This window comes from Triticum urartu, chromosome 1 (genome assembly GCF_003073215.2).
Source record: "Triticum urartu cultivar G1812 chromosome 1, Tu2.1, whole genome shotgun sequence".
NCBI classification, from domain to species: domain Eukaryota; kingdom Viridiplantae; phylum Streptophyta; class Magnoliopsida; order Poales; family Poaceae; genus Triticum; species Triticum urartu.
In genome coordinates this window covers 75,079,373-75,103,704 of record NC_053022.1, presented here as the reverse complement: position 1 = coordinate 75,103,704, position 24,332 = coordinate 75,079,373, and the positions used below count along the sequence as shown (strand labels likewise).

Below are 24,332 nucleotides of genomic sequence, written 5' to 3'. Positions count from 1 at the left end.
TACTTAGCGATGAATATGTTTACTTGTTTGATAGTAGTAGAGATAGAGATTTAAATAATATGACAATTCAAAAAGTTTCGAGCATTAAAAAAATAAGAATTTTGAAATAAAATGTTTGATTACTCACAAATGTTTGTGGACTCTGTTCGCATATTCAAAATATATTCAGAATTGAACAAAAAATAATGTATTCAAAATGTTAATGAAATTGAACAAAATTTTGCCAGTTCAAAAAATATTCCCCTGTGTTCATAACTTACAAAACTGTTTGCAACTTACAAAATAATTTATTGATTCATAAAATGTTCGCTGATTCAAAAAATGATCATGAATTTCAAAAATTATTCATTAAATAAAAAAATGTTCATGAACTTCAAAGATTGTTCCACCAAATAATTCCAAAAAATGTTTGTCGATTCTAGAAATGTTTGCCTATTCAAGAAAAATATTTTCAAAATGTTCAAATTTAAGACAAATGTTTGCAAAATAGTATAAAATGTTCATGATTTTAAAAAAATGTTCGAAAATCTGTAAAAAAATGTTCATGATGTCAGATATGTTCATGAGTTCAAAAAAATGCTCATGATTTTAGAAAATGTTCACAATTTCATGAAAATGAGAGCAATAGTGTATCTCGGTGATGCATCAAAATGTTCATGATTTTTTCCCGTTGCAATGCACGGGCCCTTTTGCTAGATAAAAAGAATGTTCATGAATTTAGAAATTTGTGCCACCAATTTCCAAAAAAATATTCATCAATTGTAGAAATGTTCGCCGATTCAAAAAATGTATAAAAATGTTCACCATTTTAAAAAATGTTTGTAAATTGTATTGAACGTTCATAATTTCAAAAAATGTTCTTGATTTTAGAAAATGTTCAAAATTTGTAATAGTGTTCATGGATTTGAAAAATGATCACGATTTTAGATATGTGACGAGTTTTAAAACATGTTCATAATTTCACGAAATTGAGAGTGATAGTGCATCTCAGTGATGCAACAAGATATATTGATATAGTCATGGCCATTGGAGATTACGAAAAAAAATATCCCGCTGCAACGCACGGGCCCTTTCGTTAGTATGATTACATGCATGTATAAATATACTATATTACTAAGCTCCTTAGGATTGGAGGCCTCACAATCAATTGAGGTCTTCAATTGAGATTTGATTATCCAATTTTGACCGGATCAACAATTTTCCAAAACTCTCTCAATTAATTTTTTATACAAAACATTATGCTTTCTAATTTTTAAATCTTCACAATTAATTGAGGCTACAATTTAGAATTGGGTCACCCGATTTTGACTGGGTCAATTTCTCAAGGGGCTCTCCCATTTAATTATTTGAATTCTTTATGTTCCCTAATTTTAAAGCTATTTCATTCGATTGGGGTATTCAATCTTGGATTTGATTTACGATTTTGATTAGGCCAATGATTTTTCAAATCAATCAGCAACAACTGTCTTATAAAACATATCAACCCCTCGCAGACTCCCATCACCTAGAAAAAATGCTACCATGTGATACTATAGCACGAAATACAGTACATGCAACCACTGATGAAAAAAATTCCCACATAAATATGGATTGATTAGCGGATAACACAGAATCACAGTGCGAAAGGCCTATCAATTAACCACATTATAAATAAACATAAAACACACTCCGTCGTCTCCCCCACCGGCCAAACTAAATATTCCATCAATTTCAAAATATAAGGGTTATTAGTTATTTGGAAATTCAAATTTCTTTAACTTTGACCAAGTTCAAAGCCAAAAATATCGCATCCACAATATTAAACAAGAAAATGAAAATTCATTTCATGATAAAGCTAAACCGATTTAATATTATAAATTTTGATATATTTATCTATAAATTTGATCAAATTTAAAGAGGTTAGACTTTAAAAAAAATAATACATCATATATTTTGAAATAGAGTGAGTAAAGAAATTTAAAAACCCTAACAAATTCAACGGCGCGGCAAAGCGCGCTCAACCCTTCTAGTCAGGATCAGGGCCGGCCCTGAGGGGTGGCAGGGGGCGGCCGCCCCGGGCCCCCGAGTCCTAAGGGACCTCCGGCCAGATGCACGTACACAAAGTAGGCAGGGAGGAGGCAGGTACACGTACACAGGTAGTAGTAGTAGATATTCCATTGATGGCTAGCTACAAGTTGCAATCACTAGTTTTTTCTCTAGAAGGATTGCAGTCGCTAGATGATCGCCATTATCCCCGGGCATTCGTAAGACGAAATCTCCTAGCGTGATCCTCGCTTCCTCTTTCTTCATATCTGTCTCACCGACTCCCTCATATTCAGTTTCTAAAAAAAACTAATCCAAAGTCACCATGGCAGACCGCAGGCGTTCAACAATTCCCTGCCGCCCTCTAGTGACATTGAAGGCCGATGAACCGCCCCTGCCGTCCTCTCCTTCTATCTCTGCTAGTCTAGTCCCTGCTTCAATCAATTTCTTGCTACTTCACCAGCTAGATCGTTCCTCAACAGCCAAGAGCGTCCAGGTGTGTAATTTCCATCATCTCAAATACTGAATGGATGTCTAGCACACATAGCAAATTTATGTTTAATTTAAATTCTAATTACATCATGGTTTACAATTCTATCATTTATTAGGATTGAGAGACATATATTATCTAACAGATGTCTCTAGCAAAAGTTCATAGAAATTGTTGGAAGATAATATTGGTATGATCATCAAAGACTTTGCATCTATGGAATGTTAGAATTTTTTGAAGATAATATATATGATTTATTCGTTATATAAATATTGATTTTGGATGCATCTCAAGTGCTTTTAGTATATAATGTTAGTATGTACTCTTATTTTGATGATTACATTAAGGGTCCCCAGTTCTATTGTCGCTCCGGCCCCTGAAATGTCAAGACCGGCCCTGATCAGGATTTAAAACCGACTCGCTCGGACAGCTTTTTTTGAGCATCAGTACAGACACAAGCGCTCATATACACGCGCATAAGGCGCCTCGTTGTCGACGGAACGTCTCCTTCCACTGAAAGCGCATCGCCGGAAATCCTGAAATAAATCCAGAAATACTGCGAGCATCAAGATTTAAACCCTGATGGATTGGGGATACCACTGTTCACCTAACCAACTTAACCATAGGTTGATTCACGACTCGCCCGGACAGCCGAGAAGCAAAATTTTAGGGGACCGCTACATATGCCATTAGCGCACAGAGTACTCTTACCGACACTCTGCCGCTACCAGCCAGCAGCCTGCTTCCGAAAGGAAATCCTGCTTCTTCTTCTTTTTTGGAACCAAAAACTAATCCTGCTTCTGTTTCCCTATCGGAGAAGGAGCCAACTCAGCCAAGGCAAACCTTCATCAATTCCCCACTCCCACCATGACCACGCGCACGACACACACCCGACCGCCGTGGAGGCTTCGGCATGGACGGTTTGCGCGATAACTCACGGCCGCCCTTTCACGGCATCGACAGCCCCTCGCCGTCCGAATTCCGCGTGAGTTCCAACCGGCGACGGCGCCGCTCCGCGTCTCCACGCCCTTGGCCGCAACGCTCCGCTGACACTTCGCATGCACCGTACCGGCGGCCGAGCCCGTCACCGCGCAGAGAGCGGCACCGCGAGCACCACCACCGGCGTGAGCGCAGCCGCAGCCCTCGCCTCGAGTCGGCACGCAAAGCTGTTTCGCCATCTGCCAAGTGGTCTCGGTTCGAAGCCGGCTCTTCGTCTTCGAGCGTGCTGGCTCCGCCTCTGATGGATGATGGCAGCACGACCCCTGACTGCCCTGACAGTCCCATGTGATTATCTACCCCTGTTCCTCGGACTAGTATGTATCTTTTAACTTGTTTGGCTCTGTGTTTCAAGTTTCTTGTGGTTGTGGACGCAGATACTGTTACGAGGATGATCAGAGGATAAGATTTCGGCAATACGGCGTCTCTGATGGTTCAGGGATCACTGACAGGTATAATTTACAAAACTTTGCATCAGATTTGTACGGGCCTCATTTAAATATCAGATATGTTCTACACTAGATAGGAAACAAACTTGTGATATCAACTCTATGATTGGACTAAGTGCAATCAAAAGACCATGATGTTCTGGTTGTTTCATACACATTGGAAATAGTTTTACTTGCCTATTGTCATTTTTTAGTAGCTAGCAGTTGTTCCCTGAATGTGAGTAATCTGCCGGCGTTTCTTGTCCATCATACTAGTTATGTGCTGAACCAGTTATCCAAATAGGGAACCAGACGGCAAACAGGAAGATCATTCATATAATGCCCTGGTAGATGACTTTATGGGTGCTGTGGTGGAGAACTGGGGTGAGCCAGCCAACTTCGATCAAGCCGCGCGTGAAGAGCGTTACCAAAAGCAGACGAAGAGATTTGCTGAGTTAGCTCTGAAATGTTACAACAAAAACAAAAACAATAAGGTAACTATATATATTTAAGGTTCTTTGCTGCAAGAGTCTGATTTGTTCAATTAAGGCTACTACAGAACTTGTTGATGTGTAACTCCGATAAAACCTTATCTGCCACTCAAGTAACTTTAATAGAACCATGTTACTATGTGCTGCACACAGGCCACAAGAAGAAAAGGTTCCTTTTAGGATATCACAGTGAAATAAGACGGCAGAATTGTATTACTAAAGCAACAAGTGTAATGTTGCAACTAAAATCCATATTCTGAAAAAACATTTCCCCCATGTCTAAGCTGACAAATTTGATACTGAACCTAATAACACAATAATAGAACATAAGCTGAGTAATAGAAGCCAAAGATAACTTAGCACATAAGCTGACTTACTGGACAATTGTACCTTTGGTGGAGTCAATGTTCCCCTACACAGCAATGGGAGAACCAAATATGAAAGATTGAGAAATTATTATTATTATTACTACTACTACTATTACTACTACTACTACTACTACGATGGCGGCGAGGTGTAGCAGATCTAATCCAGCTCCAGCGGTGGAGGGGGAAGCGGTGGAGCCAACCGAAGAGCCATCGAGCGAATCTGGGCGATGATGATGGTGATGGCGTCTCTCTCCTGGGGGCGGCTAAGCGGCCGCCATAGCTGCAAGTAACCAAACCATTTGAACAAAGCGCCAGTAGCACGTCGAAGAGGAATCCGCTGAATCACAAGCTTATTCCTAACAGTCCACAGCGTCCAGGTTAGCACTCCGATGACTAGCCACCTAATGTGGCGGGTAGGGGGAGGTAACGCCTGGAGTTCCGCGAATAGGTCGGGGAAGTTGTTGTGGTCCCAGCTGCCCCCCTTCCCCCATTAATTCGCGGAAACAGCTCCAAAGAAACTGCGCGGACACGCAGGTGAAGAAGATATGATTCAAATCTTCTTCAGGCCCGCAGAGCGGGCAACGCCCACCTCCTGGGCCGTTGCGCTTCAGGACATCCACGTCGGAAGGCAGGCGGCCTAGAATCCACTGCTACAAGAATATCCTAATCTTCAGGGGGAACTGAATCTCCCAGATGGAAGTGAGGGCCTCATGACCCAGCGAGGGTGCGATGGCCTGGTATAGAGATTTATTTAAGAATTGCCCCGATGGCTCTAGACGCCACTTGGCCCGGTCTTCTCCACTATGGAGATCAGGTTCGTGCAGCGCGATGCATTCCAGCAACTTGTGCCAATCCGCAGTCTCAGCAGGGCCAAAAACTCTCCGAAACGCGAGTTTCCCTACGTCAATAAGGGCCGTCGCGACCGAGATCCGCAGGTCAACCGCGATGAAGAATGTTAATTATAAGAGTGGCCTAATGTGGATGCGAACATCTACAAAGGCACATCGCCACCTTACACCAAAGTAAAACAACGGTCACTCTCTCACAAAAGTGTCTAAGCCACCAACTCCGAAACCTGCCTCACGCCACTCTTTGATGTCCTCTAAGGCTATGTCTCCCAATTGCCTTGCCGTCTGTTGTTGTTGTTGCCTGTTGAAGACCCTAGTGTTTTGTTGCTTTCATAACAACCAAGCGGTACCAATCATGAAGAAGTCAAAACCACGCCGAGACTTGCCAGAGAAGTTAATTCTTTGGGCAAGCCACCAGTCCTGGAACGTGGCCGTAGTGGAAGGGATGTCAATGTTGATCTGGAGCCTGTCGCAACACCTGTGCCACACTTCCCTCACGTAGACACAATGCCCGAAAATGTGATCCACGTTTTCTTCTTCCTGTAGGCAAAGGTAGCAACGTGACGGCTCATCCTGAAGCCCGTGCCTCGTGCGATGGTCAGACGTCCAAAGGCGATATTTGGTTGTCAACCATGCGAAAATCTTGCACTTTAGAGACGTCCAGCTCCTCCAAATACAATTGTCCAGCGCGTCATTTTCCATAAACGTATGTGAAAAGGGTTCCGTGGAGGTTACGTGCGTCGGCCCTCGAGAAACAAGGGAAAACGCAGATCAAGCTTCCTCTCAGATATCCCTCAACAAAAAAAAAGCTTCCTCTCAGATAAAACCGAGTCCTCCCTGAACGTGCACGGTCACGTACGGGTCGCCTTACAAACCTGAGTCTAGACGATCCGCTGCGAGTCTGCACACCACTTCGACCCAAACACGATGGACGCCGGCGATGGGGTCTCCTTGCCCTACGACGTACTCCTCAAAATCTTGAGCCGCCTCTCTCCGTGCACCCTCGCGAGGTGCCGGCGCGTCTGCCACGCATGGCGGGCCGCCGTGGACGTCATCGATGACCTCCTCCTCCCGGACTACTTTCCCAGGCACAGCTTTCCCGGAATCTTCTTCACCACGATCGGCTGCCAGTCCGATTCTTCCTTCTTCGCCCCGCCATGGACGCGCTCAGGGCGGCGGGATGGCAAGCCTGGCCTCCGACGCCTTGCGTATCCACGCGAGGCAACCGTACGCCGGTCGTGCAACGGCCTTCTCCTGCTCGAGGACTGGGGGTACTGCTACGTCTTCAACCCAGCGACCGGGCGGTACGCCGAGCTGCCGCGCCCTTCGCTCAAGAGCCCCGTGGACGCCATGTCCCTCGCCTTCGACCCGGCCATGTCGCTGCACTTCGACGTGTTTGTCTTCGAGAAAGATGTGTCAGCACAACATAGTAAACAAGCCGAGGCTTTAACACTCGAGCAAGTGAAGGATGAGGTCGAGGAGGAGGAGGAGCCGAGGGAACATGTGTTGCCTTTGGAAGTGTTCTCGTCGCGTACCTGGCGGTGGGAGAAACGAGAGTTCATGCCTGGGCATTGTGCCCCAAGGAACCTCTATGACATTCTTGCGACCACTTCGCCTAGTAACCAAACAGTGTGGTCTTCTCAGTACTGGCGCGGGTCGCTCTACATGCATTGCCACTATAGCATCCTCACGATCCTACGCCCGTCAAAGGGGACTTACGACATGGTTAGACTGCCTGGGAAACCCTGCACAAGGTGCATATACACGCTGCCTTGGAATTCCATCTTAGCAAGCTACGAAAGAGGGATTCACTACGTGACAGTCGACAAATTACATCTTCAAGTATGGATGTTAACCGATTCGACAGATGGTCAACTAGATTGGACACTAGCACACGATGTTAGCCTCAACCCACACGGTCATATGATTAAGCCTCTCATTATACAGCCCAAGGTGACATGGGGTGTTGTCAAAAGCAGGACCGGACCGACTAGCATAGGCTACAATGACGATTATGATGACTCGGTAGAGAAGGAGGACGAAGCCACACCAAATGACTCTGAATATTTTTGGGACTCAAACAATGACAACTTCATCGACGTGGTCGGAGGAGCTGTCCACCTTAAGCCGCCAGAATGGGGTGCCCATTGTAGGATCGTGGGATTCCATCCCCACAAGAATGCACTCATCCTCGTACTTGACTGGGCAGTAGTAGTGTACTATCTCGACATGTCGAGGATGCAGTACCTAGGCGACTCACATGAGCTCTTAAGAGACCCCGTGCAAGATGCTTTCTATGTCAAAGGATCGTTTACTTACCGCCCTTGCTACAAGGACGTGCTATGGGTGGGGAAATTTTCCATGCTGTCTTAGACTGGTATATAGCTCTATTGTACTAGCATTTGAGATGCACTTTACCTCTAGGCTTAATATCATTTCTATGTATGCTCTCCTGCGTGGTTATATACATAGTTCCCATTGAACGGATTCTTTTGTTACGAGACTTACACAATGAACGGATATATGTGCTATTTATTTCTTGTGTACAAGCAAGAAATTACTTGGTCTCTTTAGTACTCGGGATCACTGGTGTGCGTTCGTATGGGTACATATATATTGTTTCTTGTTTGATCCGGTATATATAGCTTCTTCGTTACTAAGTTTCATGCACCCCTCCCCCAAGTTGATCTGCTCCTGTTGTTTCTTGAAGTTTTGATATATTTCATGTTCTTGCATTTGCACAAGGACTCGCTACAACACGGTAGAGTATCCAAGGTGTTCTGTAGTAGGCGACTTAAAACCGCCCTCACTTACCTTGGCCGGGTCAGCCACTGACATAGTCGTCCAGGGCAAAACCGAATTGACATAGTTATATAATGGTTATCACATAGAGTGGGATTCCATGCCTTGGAGGCACTTTCCAAATGAACATATAACAACTTTCAAGGCACTTCCATGATAATTGGACGTCTAACAAAAATTAGAGCAGCGACGACATTTAAACCCAAGTTTGCAGTTGCAGCGCAACAGTGCTTACTGTACCCATCGTAGCTACTCTGCCATAATATTTCTGTACAAGGTGACCTGATCAAAGAACTACTTACAACTTGCAAAACGGTTTGACCTAGCTATTACAATGCGTATGACCAAGCTAACGATTTGACCTAGCTTTCTGCAGAGGACTTGGCGCTCTGTTGTGTTGCAAAATCGCCCCGCCGAATGCCCGCCCCCGAAGGAGGATGCATGTTGAAAACGTAAGCAACTCGTCCTGCTACCTGCCCATCTAGTTGACGGATGCCCATGATCGGTGACCACTTAAGAGGCGCTACATTTAACAGGAATGATTCACCAAGAATGAAGAAACACTCCCTTGCCAACTTTTCCACCTATAAAAAAACAGCAGCCAATGTCTGTCATTTTTAGCAGTGGACTGATGTAATGTAATAATGTTGCCTGTTGACTAAGATGAGATTCTGAAGGTTATTCATAGATGTTAAACAGGCCATATGTACCAGAAAATAAATACAGTAAATAAACTACCACTAGACATGCAAAACAAGACACATAGATCCAGTAGATTTATTCACTGTAATGGTGTTGATACAACTTAAGAAATGGCGTACCTGTATCTTAACAAACTTTGTGTTACTCATGATCAAGATGATCTGCACACTAGATAATGGTCCTGACAATATCTTGATGGCAATATTCTCAAAGAACTTCTGCAAGACTTGGTGGTTGAGTGTTTCACCAGAATCATAATCATCTACCAAAATAATTCGCTTTAGTCTCGTCCAAGGAACTGGTAGTTCATGTTCATCTCCAATAGTTAGATGAGAAGGATCAGCGACATTCTGGACTATTCTGAGATTGTTTGCAACTAAATTACGCTCAGCCAAATGCAGATCAGGTGTAATGTCAACCATGTTATGAAGTTGAGAGGAAAACTTCAGAGTTCTGTCATTCACGACAAGAATGTGACCATTTTCACCTCCAGTCACTAACTTCCTCCAACCTATGTCAGCCTGCGGCCATGGTGGATCTTCTGGATTCATTTTAGAAGTAACAGATGAAGAGCTCAAAGAGCCAAGATTGTGTGCAAATGGACAAGAGTCGCCATTTCTACAACCCTGATCAAAGGAACGGCATATCAAAAGCAAAAATGTTAATTCATACCCATCGAGTTGTCAAAATACCAAGTTAACATATACATGCAGTTAGGTAGATATAAAAAGTGAGATACAATGGGCGAGGACCGCCATGGACAATATATTAAGAGAGAGCCCACCCAGGCGAGATACCGGAAATTCATTCCTGACGGGATTCAGACTCCAGTCAGGCTACTGCTCAGTTCTCAGTTAGTATTAGTTAGATATAACTTTAATGAAATGCATGTTGGCACAGTATCACTGCTGTCAATGTCATTTGACCTGTTACAACCATTTTATTCCTAGTGTCATCAATGAGTTACATTTAATATTACAATGAAAGAATATGTTAAGTCCTTCGCTATCTATTGTTAGCCAGCCGGTTGTGGCATCCTTTTTGGGCTAGTTTGTATATCTAGCCGTCTGGAGCTCTGTGTGAGCTGCATTTCTCTTTTTCCTTTTGGTTTAGCTGGAGACTGGCACTTTTGCCTTTTTTTGTTTAATAAGATGGCCGTATGCATCGTTCTGATGCAGAGGCAGGGGAGCCCCCCCTTTTCGAAAAAAAAAAGTCCTTCGCTGAGGCAGGGAAAAGTGTATCAAGTAGTTGCAGTAGAATATTGAGGATGTAGGTTTGGAGTTCAGTTGGTCTGCATCCGGCTGGCTATAAGATGATGTACTATGTCGCATAAATTGTGGTTACTACAATTTAAGATATGAAATTAGGGCAATCCTTCATCAAGATCTTACTCAACACATAGAAAAATAACCAAATAACGTATATATCCTGCAAATGACGCGCTGGGAAAAAAGGGCAGGTGATAATAGCATGAAAGAATGCAACAGTTCACCTTTAATGTGAGGAAGAACTTGCATGCTCGTTTTGAGGCATTGGATAAATTGTTAAGAGGTCCTCTGTATGTTTCACTAGATCCATCATGGTAGTCCACACACGTCTCTGCAAGTTCTATCTTCATCTGTGAACCAATCAAGAAGCATTATATTTATACTACTTTATGTCATATATACAGGTAACTTGACAATGCATACAATTGATATAATACAACACACCTTTTCAGTAACCTTCATGAGGGTATTAACAATGTCAGTGGCTCCAAAATCAGTTGCAGAAATATAAGGGATTGCAGCACACCTCTGTGAATCTAAGTGAGAATTGTCAGTTTCCAACGGGAGTGAAGTCATATGATCTGGCTCCGGCAATTCAGTATCACGACATTCATGGTGGAATTCAGAGGTCTGAAGGTACTTTGGAGGATTGATTTCCAGAAGAAATTGAGGCCTAAACCGGTGCAGTGTGCTCATAATATCATCATCTGTTCAAAAGAGTGAGTTACCAGGAAATGTCCATATATTGTATTCTTGGAAAATTATTTTGATATTTGCACTTCTATGAGTAGGTCCTCACACCAACTATGTATATTTTAATTTTTTATTGCAACACAAAAAGCTGATGTATAACACAGTAGGCTACAGCAGGCAACACTTTCCACCATCTTATGTACACATTTTCAAACTTTTAGTGGAAAACCATGATAATGCTAGAGTACCTGACACACATCAATAGATGCAAATTGTGCAATCAAAATACACTTCAGAAACTTTTTATCGCAAGTTAAAGGACATACAAATTTTGGAGATGTTGTTAAGTGCTTTAAGCACGAGATTGTGTAATCTACACCATTCTTGTTCAACTTTCAAGATCTCACATGCATTTGATTCTTGGTTCTTGGAGACATTTGTCAGGTACTCCAGACGAAACTTATCCTGAAAAAAATTAGAATATGTAACTTTGGTGAAAAATAAATAGTGTTAACAGAATCCAAATAAAAATATATACATTTTTTCATCAATAATAATATTCACTTAAGGGCCATGATATAGTATCCTAGAAATAGTCATCTACTCCCTCCGTTCCTAAATATTTGTCTTTCTAGAGATTTCAACAAGTGACTACATACGGAGCAAAATGAGTGAATCTACACTCTAAAATATGTCTATATACATCCGTATATGGTAGTCCATTTGAAATCTCTAAAAAGACAAATATTTAGGAATTGAGGGAGTATTAGAAAAGGTATTACCAGAAAAAGATGGTACAAAAACAGAATGAGCGTGTAATTGTTACTAAAAAGGACTTGAAAGTTAAGATTACAAATTTAAAAATAACCAACTCCCAAAAATGTCCAAGACATATATGCACATGGTATTTTATTACAGATAAGACAAGATGTACCTTAAACATACGCTGCCAAAACTGATATGCCCGGAGATTTGCGATTAGTGTAGCTTCCTTCTTGCCAATTTTTTGGAAGGTACGTTCATCAAAATAATCATCTCTAATCTTCTTGCGCTGTAAAACAGAAAGTAGGATACATAACTAAAAGAACACGGGGATACAAGCATGTCATTTGAAGTAACTAGAACATACCAATGCTTGATCACCAAAAGGTTGCAGTGCAGGAAGTGGTTGAATGTCCAACATAATGCCTATCAGGATTCCTTCATGGAGATACCCCATCTCACCAAATTTCAGGGTAAGAACAGAAGCATGAAATGATAACGGCAAACTATCGAGCAAATAGCCATAAAATCTGGGATGATACCCTCCAGGGAATGCTGGCTGAAATGCATCAATTTGAACAAGAGTATCTAGTGCATCTTTAATAACACTGGATTCCGGTGGATTGAGAATTTTTTGCAGCAGCACTGCCAACAAGTGACTGTTAGTGAGAATATTACCTTAATATAGATATATACGAAGAAGAGTGACAGTGTATAGTAATGAATGATCCCACATACCCAAATATGTTTTGTTTTCAAATGCATGTACTAAGGTTTTTAAGATCTTACTAACTTGTACAGAGAAGTATTTGGTGTTTCTTTTAACTTCAGTAACAAATTTCCATTAATTTTCTTTGCACACTATTGTAACCTCACTCACTCGGGCTTGTAAATACACTTTATAACTATCCAATTTATCGAGATGCAAGCATTACGTTTTCTCGAAAATATACGTAACAAATTTTACAGAATTTAGCACTCCCCATCTATATATCAAAGGATGTACAAGGTGTTAAAAAAATACGCACTTAGGGACACTGGTAAAATATTTAAATACGAGTAGTAAACATAATGAGAATCAAAACAGGAATTCTTAATTCAATGACTAAGTTATTTTTAAAACTTGAAAAAAAAAGATGATACTGAACTCTTAAGATAGGTACAAGTGAGGTGGGTGCATCAATGTCAAAGAATTTGAGAACTGCTCCTATAGTTCACTATTCCTTGGCTGTGTGAATCACAGTGATGCAAAGGCGGTTCATTTTACTGTTATAATCCGAGCACAGAAACATCAAGCAAGATTAGTGGAATTGCAGAGAAAGAATTACCAGTGGGGTCGTCATTCATAGCTATGGAATCTGCACAACATATCATGAGTGCTTGGTCTCTCAAGGATAACATTGAAATGGCAGGGCTTTCATGATCAGGAAAAGCGTTGTAAAATGGCTCTGTTACCAAGCGAAAAATCTGTCCATCACAGGTTCGGCCTGTCCTTCCTTTCCGCTGCTCAGCCTAAAAAAGTTATAACTAGTTTCAACATGAGGGTCAAAAGTAAGTTAAAAGTGAATAGCATCAGTATATCTGTGATACTAACCTGAGACTTGGAAATCCATACAAGCTTAGTTGAGTCGATTTTCCTGGTTCGGTCCCAATAGACTTGCAATGATCTACATGAATCAATAACATAAGCAACTCCTGGAATAGTGACAGACGATTCGGCCATGTTTGTCGCCAGTATAACCTGCAATTAAAATATTTGAATGAGTCCGTGGAAGGATTGTTAAATTACAAGATAAGAGGACATTGCTCCAATTATGTAAACATTTTATGTATCCATGCTAAATTTCGCCTCCCATGCATCCTGTTATGTGCACTAAATTGAAATTTGCGTGGTTCCCTCCCCTCAAATAAACTTATGTGGTTACCATAGACGATTTACAGACTAATAACAGTAGGGGGCAGCCATGCCGGTGCCCTTGGGGCCAAGGATCAAAATACGGTTCTGTGTTCAGAAAATGTGAAGTGAGAGAGGGTAACAGCCTAACAGGTGCTACGATGCAAACTTTAGGGGTCAAATGCAAAACTTATGGCTAGTTTTATGTTTGCCCCATCTGAATGGATCTATTCTGTAGAATTTTCCCCACGTGCTTAGACCCTATGAACGGATCTATCCTGTAGAATTTGCCCCATGCGATGCTATGCTACATATGGCTAGGTTTAGTGATCTACGAAAAACCTCTAAGATTGATTTTTTGGGTGATTCCTGTGATCCAAAAGATCCTCAAACTAGCTACCGTATAAATGTAATCTCTATGAATTATATTGATCCAATTTTGTTCCAAACTTACTAATGATGATGATGATTAGCAACTCCAAACGAGAGAAGGGGGTTAAAGATACTGGATGCTACGATGTCCTAAACAAAGGTCCTCCAGCACACCACCTCCCAAAATCAGAATTTATTTATTTTCGATGTTATTATCCCCCCAGAAAAAGTGGTCCCTGGTCCCTGGTCCTTACATTGGACAAGGAAATGATGGAAAAATAAACAAAATTGGAATCATATGTTGCCGAACGATTGTAGGAAAATGGAGAGAAATGTCGTTATAGCAATGAGCCATTGCAACTATACAATGGCATTTAGCAAATAATGATAGTGATATTATATCTTAGAGATGGTCTGGGCTTCCTGTTTGTGGTACACTCTACATACCACCTGTGCATTGTACTTGGCCTAAAGAACATTGGAATACACAAGTTGCTATTCCACATGGTATCAAGGTTTCAATCATCAAATTCAGTTCCATAAATACTCCATAGAATATGTACCCTACTCCTATGTTACATAAATGCAAGTGCATTACGCTACTAACACCACACATATAGCTTAAAAGTAGGAACAAGTATTCCAGGTAGAAAAGATGCAGTTGTACCAAGTTAAATTGGAATGTAACAACTTGTACCTTTCGGCAAGACTCTGAGGCCTTCATAGTTTCCAAAGCTTCATCTGTGTCAATGCTGCGATGAAGAATATGTACTTTGAAAGTTGAACAACCAGACAACCGAGCCCACTGCTGCTCCAATGCATGGTATGTAGGAAGAAAAACCAAAATACTCCTTTCAGTATCTGGTTCACTTTGGTGTGTGTGCAACAATAACGTGTGGATAAGATGATACACGTCAGGATTAAGAATAGCATCTGTTTTAAAATCTTCTCCAGCACAATACTTTGTCGAGAATGATTCAGAATCCATCTTCAGCATGTTATCGATCTGCATTCCGTTGCATCAGGTAATAAGCAAATAGTAGGGGAGCAAAGTAGAAGGGCTGAAGGGGTGAACCTAATGTATTGATTGTATGAAAAATTAACAAACAACAAACAGGGACCAGGAAAGGTAACGAACACCTAATTATTATTAGTATATAGTACTACTACCACCACTGCTATAGTACTACTACTATCATTTTTTCTGTTAGTGATAGCAGCAATAATAATAATAGAAATAAGTTGGCATGTTATGGTGTAATGCTACAATATGTTAAAATGGCTATGCAATATATCAGAATGATTAAAATCCGTTGTAAAATTCTAAAATATATGAGACAAAGATTACAAAATAAACTATAGCATGTTTGGTAATCAGACATTGAAAATTAGAAGGTACATCATGCAACAAGGGATATATTAGGGACAGTGAACGAGGATAATTCACTTCATTTTAGAGCAAGAATCTGTATATACCTGATCAAGATAATGGACTTTTCTCTGGAACATGTTAGTGCATGGGATGCTCGGGATGGTAATCAATTCAACCTTTCCAATATCTTTAAAGTACTCAACGTACCGCGTGCTATCAACAGTGGCAGACATCAAAACCAGTCTATGTGAAGAGTGACATAATATGTATTAGCAATCAGCAGGAAGGAGTTAAGATCATTTTCTACAGTAGACAGAAACCATCAATATTATTAAAAAAATTGATAGAATGTACCAATGCTTGTTACCAGAGTACTTACTTGAAGTCACTCTTTTCCATCATAAACTGCTTGATAATAGCAAGGACAAGATCAGATTCCACAGACCTTTCATGAATTTCATCAAGAATGATAACCTTATATTGCAATGCATCAATGCCGTGTTGACGAATTTGCTCTAGCATAACACCAGCTGTTTTGAAAACAATTTTTGACCTGATCCATACATTAAACAAGTCTAAAAAGTCAATCTATAGCAATGCAGCACAAACAATTTACCATATATTGTCAAGCCGGTAAGAATGGATCATGAGATTCAGGTAATTAAGATACTTCAAATAAGTTAGAAGGCTATGTGATGGAAAATTGGAAATTTCGAGTCAAATAAGCTCGAAGTAGAGATTAAGATGTCATAATGGTGGCATTCCCAACATAACTGAACTGCAGGTTAACTGTCCAAATCATCTCCTACCTCTTCAGTGTAATGGAGATGAAGAAACTGACATTATGTATATCTTTTTTGGTAAGAATGACACTCCAAACTGACAGGTACTACAAGCCTAAAAGATAAGAAGCAATATAATTTATTTATATATGCATATGGATTATTTATTTTGGAATAATAGGCATTGAATTGCCAATATAATCTAAAGCCGGAATTGAACAAACTCATTAATGCACATGGATAACTGGATATAGCTATGAATGGTAAAGCATGTCTGCATGACTTCTATGAAAAGTGCATGCACAATTCATATATATAAGGGAGATATCAAAAATTAATGAACAACAAGGATTGAAAGAATACATGTCTATAGCATGATTTCCATTTTCAGCTTCATGGGTCCACCAACCCAGACCAATCTATACTGCCTGCAGTTCAGCTTTGAAGATAGTCGGACTGATTTCTATAAGGCTCCTAAGCATTCTATGTCAATACAGTGGTTTTTTGGTATCAAGATAACAAAGATCCACTCTAGTTTCAGCTATAGCATGAAGCCATGTAATGTAAGGCTAAGACATGGACTGATCCCCTGTCCTGTGTCTTGAGAATGTCACTTGTCACACTTGCAAGTTGCAGCAGACAGCAGTATCAGGTGAAGTGCGAAAGTTTCAGATCCTAGATAGTCGACAATAATCAGATGGTAGAATAATTATAGCAATGCAGTTGGTACCCATAAGGATGTGGTCCTGGACATTGCAAGATCCGGACCACTTATCTATATGACATTTTAATATTTTTTGACAAAATGCAAAAGATTGCTGAAATGCTTCCTCTAGGTAGTACACGTTTCAGGAGTATATATGATGGGGCTGCCTAAGCTAAAGTATCCTGCACAATAATGTCTGTCGAGATCAACGCAGAAGTAGAAGGAACATTCTAATGATATCTGCCTAATATTAGGGAGTGGGGCCACTGATTCACAACGAGGAGCTACCTTGTTGAGGTAAGATTCTTCATATTTGGGTGGCCTATATGATATCCAACTTCTTGTCCTAGCATCGACTTGCGAGAATGAGCCACCCTTTGAGCAATGGCTACCACCGCAAACCTCCGAGGCTGTGTGCACATAATGGGCTCCATATTTTCTTCTAGAAGAAATTGGGGGATCATGGAGCTCTTTCCTGCAATGAGATAAACAAGCGACCATATCCATTATCAATATATAAGAATTAGGCCAAAATTTACATCCGAGCCCAAGACAGAATATGTCAAAATTTAGACTGAATGTGTTGGCGTAAACAAAGCAATCGGAAACTTGGCATCAAGTGAAGGGAGAAGCCATATGGATGAAATCAGCCCCATGAAACTTGAAGCGACGCATGTAGCTGCACCCCTCAAACAGAGTGTTCCACGAAATCTCCAACAAGCGGACGCAACAATCAATGAACAAATCTGAACTGAAACTCTGTTCAGCAACTCCACATGGGAAATGGGAAATCAAAATAGGAAGGAAATGGAAATCCGAGGCAAATTCGTGGAAGAAGGGTCGCCATCGACCGAGACAAATATAGCACCATCCCGGCCCAAAACCCCTGCCGTCTTCGTCATCCACTTCCCCTAAAACTGCGAAGAGAGCAAGGTCCCCGAGACCAAGGTTCAATCGCTCTGGAGTTGTTCCCAATCCGGCCGAAACTCTGCTCCAAAATCCTCACGTACTAGCGCCAGAGGAAATCAGAATTCAAAATACGAAGAAAAGGGGAATCCGAGACAAATTTGTAGCAGTGGTTGCCGTAGAAAAAGTATAGCACCATCCTGGCCCAGAGCCCTTTGCTGTCTTCATCCTCCACCATCCAGGTTCCTCTCAAGTCTCAAACCTGCGAAGAACAAGGTCTCCGAGTTGTTCCCAATCCCTCGGAAACTCTGCTCCCAAATCCCCAATGCGCCACGCCACCCACTACGCCCCCCCAAAACCCCCAACGAACAAACAGGTAGAAGGAACCCAGCGGACAGCAGCGAGAAGCGAGCCAGCCTTCTTCCCAAATGGCACAAAACCATCACGCCACCATCTCATCACCCAGAGGCCAGAGCTTGAGCAAGCTGCCGAAGCAGAGAGGAGGGAGGAGATGTTAATTACCGCATCCGGTGCCCCCCACGATCATCGTGACGCGGTTCTCCTTCACCGCCTGGACGATCCTGTCGCGGAAAGCCTCCAGGGCGAGCGTCGGCCGCGGCTGCGGCCGCGGCGCCTCCTCTTCCCCCTCCGCCATGGCCAGCCTCCCGAAGGGGAGGTGGGCGGCGAGGGCCTTCTCTCCTTGCAATGCAAGTTTCGGCTCCGCGCCTTTTTGCTTGGGCTGTCGTCGCTCGGCGGGCGGCCTTCCCTTCCCTTCTCTCTCTCTCTCTCTCTCCGTGAGAAGAAGACAAAAGGGTGGCCAGCTTTTTGAGGGGCGAGGCAGAGCCGGTGTGTGGACGGTGGACCGAGCCTACGAAAGCACGTGACGGGCGCCCTCTGCTCTGTGGTGCATCAACACCGGGCTCACACACGTAGGATCGAGTCCCAGCCACCCGCCTCTACGAACCGAGTTACTTTTCACTTCCATTCACTCTGTCTTTCACAGCTGGCAGCAGCGGAGCATCGGCGCACGGCAAGTTGGCTTGACCGCCAAGTTGACCAGCGCAAACAAGGGTACCGCTAAAGAGTAAAAAAGACCATTCGACAGGAATGGTGAGCTATTTTTGAAAAAAAAAAAGAGTTAGGAGAAGCACACAGAAAGATTTTCCGTAAGATATAGCCCTGTGGTTGGCCAAGTCTGATTTTCTTTTCACGTAACGGTGATGGACAAGGTATGCCATCAACCTTTAATGATGAAGAGAAACGATGGCAATCATTGTTGAAAGTCGATGCTTCGAGGAAGATGAAAATCGTTATGTGGAGACTCGCCCTCTGACTGTTTGCCTGCAGACAGCCAGCTTCTACAGCGCTATGTCATAGGCGTTGGTGTGTGCTTTCTTTGTAGCAGGGAGGAGCGACGAATCATCTATTCATGTTCTGTCAGTCCGCTCGTCATATCTATCAAGAGATGAAGTAGATATATGGATTCCATCCACGTCGAAGAGAACTTGTTCACACTACCGCAGTGGATCTTTGGTTTCCTTTATCAAGTGAGTTCTCTCGATGTCACAGCCCTAATGCTGACAATATGGCATATTTGGAAGGCCCGGAATGATGCAAGAAATAACAATGCCCACATGCATCCTCGCAATGTGGCTGAGAAAGCAATGGCTTACGTCGACTTGATTGTCCAGAAAGGCTGTAAATGTTTTCAAGGCATGATGCCCAGTGTCTCCTGTCAGATGGGTTTCGCCGGCAAATGCAATTATAGTTAATGTGGATGTTACACTCTTCAAAGCTTTTGGATGGATGGGAGTTGGCACAGTAATCAGAACCACAATGGAGATTACTTGCTTGGCTTGCCACGAGCACGTTGATGAGGTTACCACACCATAACTACAAGAAGCATTGGAGCTACGTTGTGCAGTGGCTCTCACCTGTCAAGAAGGCTTTCAAAGAGTAATTTTTTTACTCAGAATGTAAGTTGGTTACTCAGAGAAGAATCAATACTTTGATTTATGGATCGATCGCCAGTGGGGCTCATCATTGCTAATATCAACCATTTGTGGTGGTGTTCTCGTGTGTTCGCTTTAGCCATGTAAACCGTATGTTGGATGTTGTGCCTCATATTCTAGCTAGATCTTGTGAGTCCTCCTACGACTCTCTATATTTCATGTAACCACGGATTATATCCATGAGGCACTCACTCTTGATTATCCTTGATCAGTAAATCCTAATATTCTCTCAAAATAATCCCACAAACGTGGATTATTATGTAGTTTTACAAAAATTATGCAGTCTCATTCTTATGATCCCAAGGACACTTTGTAGAGAAAATACTGTAAAACCTTTCAAAATTCCCATTAAACAGTACCATCCAAGGAGCTCCTCCATCCTTTTAACATTTGTGTGTTAAAAACTTGTTGTGTTTCACATAAAATGGGGGGGGGGGACATCACATGGAAACCACTACTCAATGAAAAGACGGAAACCCATACATGGATCGTTGGATCTAGCTAGAATCTAAGGGTTGTTTCACCCACCAACCCATTTCATACATTTCACAAAAAATCCCAGATCCTTTGTGCAAAATAATAATCAGCATTGCCGGCGTTTGTATGCAAAAACGTGAGCTTCAATCAATAGCCCACATTTTAGATCCATCGGCCTATGCTTGGGTTCCATGTTTTCACTAAGTTGCTGTCATTTGTTACTTTCTCTTTCAAGAATTGAGAGTTTAGGGCTTGATTCTGACCAGCAATATAAGTTCAAGGTTTGAAATAGACTTTACTCAAATTATAGATACGTAGAGATGTACTAGCATCCCCAAGCCTAATCCATGCTCATCCTCGAGCATGAAGATGGTAAAAAAGATAATTTAAAATGTGAATGCTATCTATCATGAAGTTGATTTATTGATGCAAAATGTTTTGGTGAATCTAAATCAATACTAAAGATGCTTGATAATGGTCTAATTTAATAATCTTAACTACCTCAGCGCACATAAGGGGTAGTTCTCACATGTTGTTTGATAATGAAATGCATCGTGTCAAAATTACGATTGCCAAAGTTTTAGAATGAATTTGAAGATTTATTGGGAGCACAATGATAACTTTTAAGTATAGAATGTTTACATGACACACACTTTTAGGCTAACTCTCAAAACAACAATCACTTTTTGCATGTTTGTGCCATTTCAACCACTCAATATGTAAAGATTGAGAGTGCAAGTTTAGGTCACATGCCCTAATCATTGGCAGGAGAACATAGTTTTGAAGTCAAAATTAAACAAAGTTGTCGGAGATGATTCTGGTGGATGGTGCCCTGGAGAGATGAATAGGTCGGAGAGACCAGTTTACCCGGGCTTCGGCTACCTCGGTGGAGGTAAACCCTGAAGGAAATATGCCCTAGAGGCAATAATAAAGTTGTTTTTTATATTTCCTTATATCATGAGAAATTTTTATTATTCATGCTAGAATTGTATTAACCGAAAACTTAGTACATGTGTGAATACATAGACAAACACTACAAGAAATATGTCAACTTGTGACCTTGACTATTGGTCACTGAAAGGTCATTATTTTTCATTTGCGACCTTTTTGTAACCAAAAACATAAGGTCAAAAGCTGGCGGTCGTAAACTGAAATTAACGACCTTCTCTGTGAGAAGGTCGTAGACGTTTACGACCAAAATAGGCCTACTGTTTTGTTTTGGTCACTAGCAGGCTCCTCAGGCCACGTAGGCATCCGACGTGGCAGTCCGATGTGGCATAAGAATCAGCCCGGTCTGATTAGGTGTTTTACATGGGCCGAGCCCATTAATTCAGCCTTTTATTATTATTTTTCCTTGTTAATTCTGGTCAGCTTCATGGGCCAAGCCCAACGTTGTAGCCTTTTTTATTGTTGGCCCGTGGCCTTTTATTATTTATTGCTTTTCTATTTTCATCCATTATATATTCAAGCTGGTCCCACTAGTCAGATGGGTCCCACTTGTCATGATCATCTCTCAAATTGGTCCCACATGTCAGAAATGTACAAATTTAACAGATTATTTTCATAAGTGGACCCATTGGTCAAGTTTCCATTTCACAAGTTTTCAGATCACATACATAATCAAAAAGAACACATAAATTTCATCAAATATACCACTAAATAAATCTATTACAATCTTTACAACACATATATGCTACAATATGCTACTCTTCACTAAGTAGAACTTGACGGCTTCACACTTGCTTCACACTTCACACTTTGAGCATCTGTAAAAGAGGAACAACCACAAATTTAAATCTCAATTGCAGTATAGGCCATATGTAGAAGCAGTTCAAAGTTGAAACAACGTCAATTAAACACACGCGCACAGAAACATAGGAGTCAAAATGCAGTATAGGACCAGAATAAGGAAACTCCTGTTATCAAATCAACACACAGCTTGTAGCAAAACAGCAACATAATACATTATAACGAGAGTAAGCTTGAATCAAACAGCACAAACACATGTGGATATCTCATGTGAGCATCATGCTGTGGTTTTATTAAACGATGATACAGCAACAGAATACAATATCTTCAATGCAAATTATGGTACTTGTAGCAAAACAGTTTGAAACAACAACTACACAATACATTATAACGAGAGTAAGCTTGAACCAAACAGAAAAGGGAACAGTTTCGAGTTTAAAAGTTAATGCAAATTGATTTTGCAGTAGCAAACATTGACAGATTGCTGCTAGTGCATACTAGTATGATTCACACCAGAGCAACCATCCAATTCGATGAGCACATAAAAGTAATTTAAGTGGGCAAAGATCCCCCCTCCCCCACCCCAAATCTACAGGAACAGAATAGCTACACTGCGTCAACGGACACAACTGAGCTCACATGCAGTAAGACCAAAGCAGAGGCATACATGCATACCAGCAAGAGAATTGCTCCTGCTACCTGCTGTTGCTACCACAAAACGCATGACACATTAGTTGTAGTACAAGCTATGGATCTGGATTCTGGACTGAGATCCAACACGACGTACGTACAGTGAAGTGCAGATATGCAACTAGCAGGAAATCTAAAATACTTGAGATATAGGTATGCAGCAAGAACAGCTGGCAATGCAATGATAGTATGAGAACACTGTAGCTCTGGAAGTAAAAAGAACATAATGCAGCGATGTGCAAGTCACTGAACTTCATAGCAATAACCTGCCACAGCTCAGCGCTTATGTACTTCAAGCTGTCAAAAGCATAGAGAGCCTCTCCGCTGGCCTTGTTGACGAGTTGCCATGGCAGGGTAGCCTTCCTAATCCTTGACCCTTGTGATGTACTTCATGTCCAGTGCTGCATCATATGCGTATATTCAAATGAATCAACTACTTGATCATGGGGAAAATAGTACGTACATAAAAATTCGCTTGAGCAAAAGCCAAATAGGATTATTGCTTTTCCCCAATTAGAAAAGGACAAGGTAGAACAAGATAGAACAAAGAATAACAAAAGTAACAGGTATTTAGCGAATAGCGGTCTCAAGGTGTTCTTGTGACATGTGGTTGCCAAATATGGAGTCGTACTATACTCATGGACATTAAGATTAATAATCTACAGTAGGAAGTGTTTTTTCAGCATGACAATTGCTTAGTTATTCATGAACTTGTAAGTGTTTATTACCAACTCTCCTCAAACTAAATTTACGTTGAACAAGAAAGGAATCGGTATCATATCACCAACTCTGCTACAGTCATAGTGCCCTCCACATGTTTATGTAATAAATTTACACTGAACAAGAAAGGAATCAGTATCATATCTCTCAATTCGTTGCTACACATCTAGCAAGAATAGATCAATGCACATACCTAATAAGCAAACATCACAACATGGCATGATATCTGACCCTAATCCACTGGATCAAAAAATTAAGACCGCAAGACCATTTTCTCGCACCCAGAAGCGAGTATTTTCTCGCAACAACCAGAAGCGTAGCTACAACGACAGTAAGTGCTGCCCAATTAAACTGGGACGCCTAGATTTTGGGCACGCAAAATTTCAGACTTATCAGCAGCATCGCATGACATCAACATGGATATGATACTGATTACCTACCAAGACATGGGGACGCATTAACTAAAGACAATAAACAGAAATTAAAACGGAGAGAGTGCCTCTCTCTTATCAGCAGCATCTCATGATGCAACTCACATACTGAACTAGCAACTTAATTGTTCAGTTTACTCCACCATGGCAAAAAAACATGTTATAGTTTCTGAATTCATAACATACGCATGACAGTCGCGACTTGCAATAAGTAAGAGTATTTTCTTCTACAACTGCGTGTAAAAACAGAGGATGATGTGTTGTAAAACAGTCCCTAATCACCATGTCGATGTCCACCTTGTACACGGGTATCTTGGGGTACTGCCTGCTCATCTTCTCGATCATAGGTGC

At 41.5% G+C, this 24,332-nt stretch overlaps 2 protein-coding genes across 2 annotated transcripts; one reads left to right on the top strand and one right to left on the bottom strand.

Moving 5' to 3' along the window:
• The first annotated feature begins 3,228 nt into the window (after nt 1-3,228).
• LOC125548748 lies at nt 3,229-5,160 on the top strand. The gene is made up of 3 exons (XM_048712298.1): nt 3,229-3,796; nt 3,886-3,960; nt 4,241-5,160. Exons 1-3 carry the CDS (start codon nt 3,426-3,428, stop codon nt 4,446-4,448), a joined length of 654 nt encoding a protein of 217 aa, XP_048568255.1. The 5' UTR covers nt 3,229-3,425; the 3' UTR covers nt 4,449-5,160.
• Nucleotides 5,161-8,594: 3,434 nt separating this feature from the next.
• On the bottom strand, nt 8,595-18,683 carry LOC125548737 (zinc finger CCCH domain-containing protein 4-like). The gene is made up of 14 exons (XM_048712289.1): nt 18,425-18,683; nt 17,285-17,471; nt 15,888-16,061; nt 15,613-15,751; nt 14,834-15,142; nt 13,465-13,611; nt 13,199-13,382; nt 12,238-12,515; nt 12,043-12,159; nt 11,435-11,573; nt 10,860-11,122; nt 10,640-10,765; nt 9,267-9,773; nt 8,595-9,029 (listed from the first exon to the last, which is right to left on the bottom strand). Exons 1-14 carry the CDS (start codon nt 18,555-18,557, stop codon nt 8,808-8,810), a joined length of 2,925 nt encoding a protein of 974 aa, XP_048568246.1. The 5' UTR covers nt 18,558-18,683; the 3' UTR covers nt 8,595-8,807.
• Nucleotides 18,684-24,332: the final 5,649 nt, after the last annotated feature.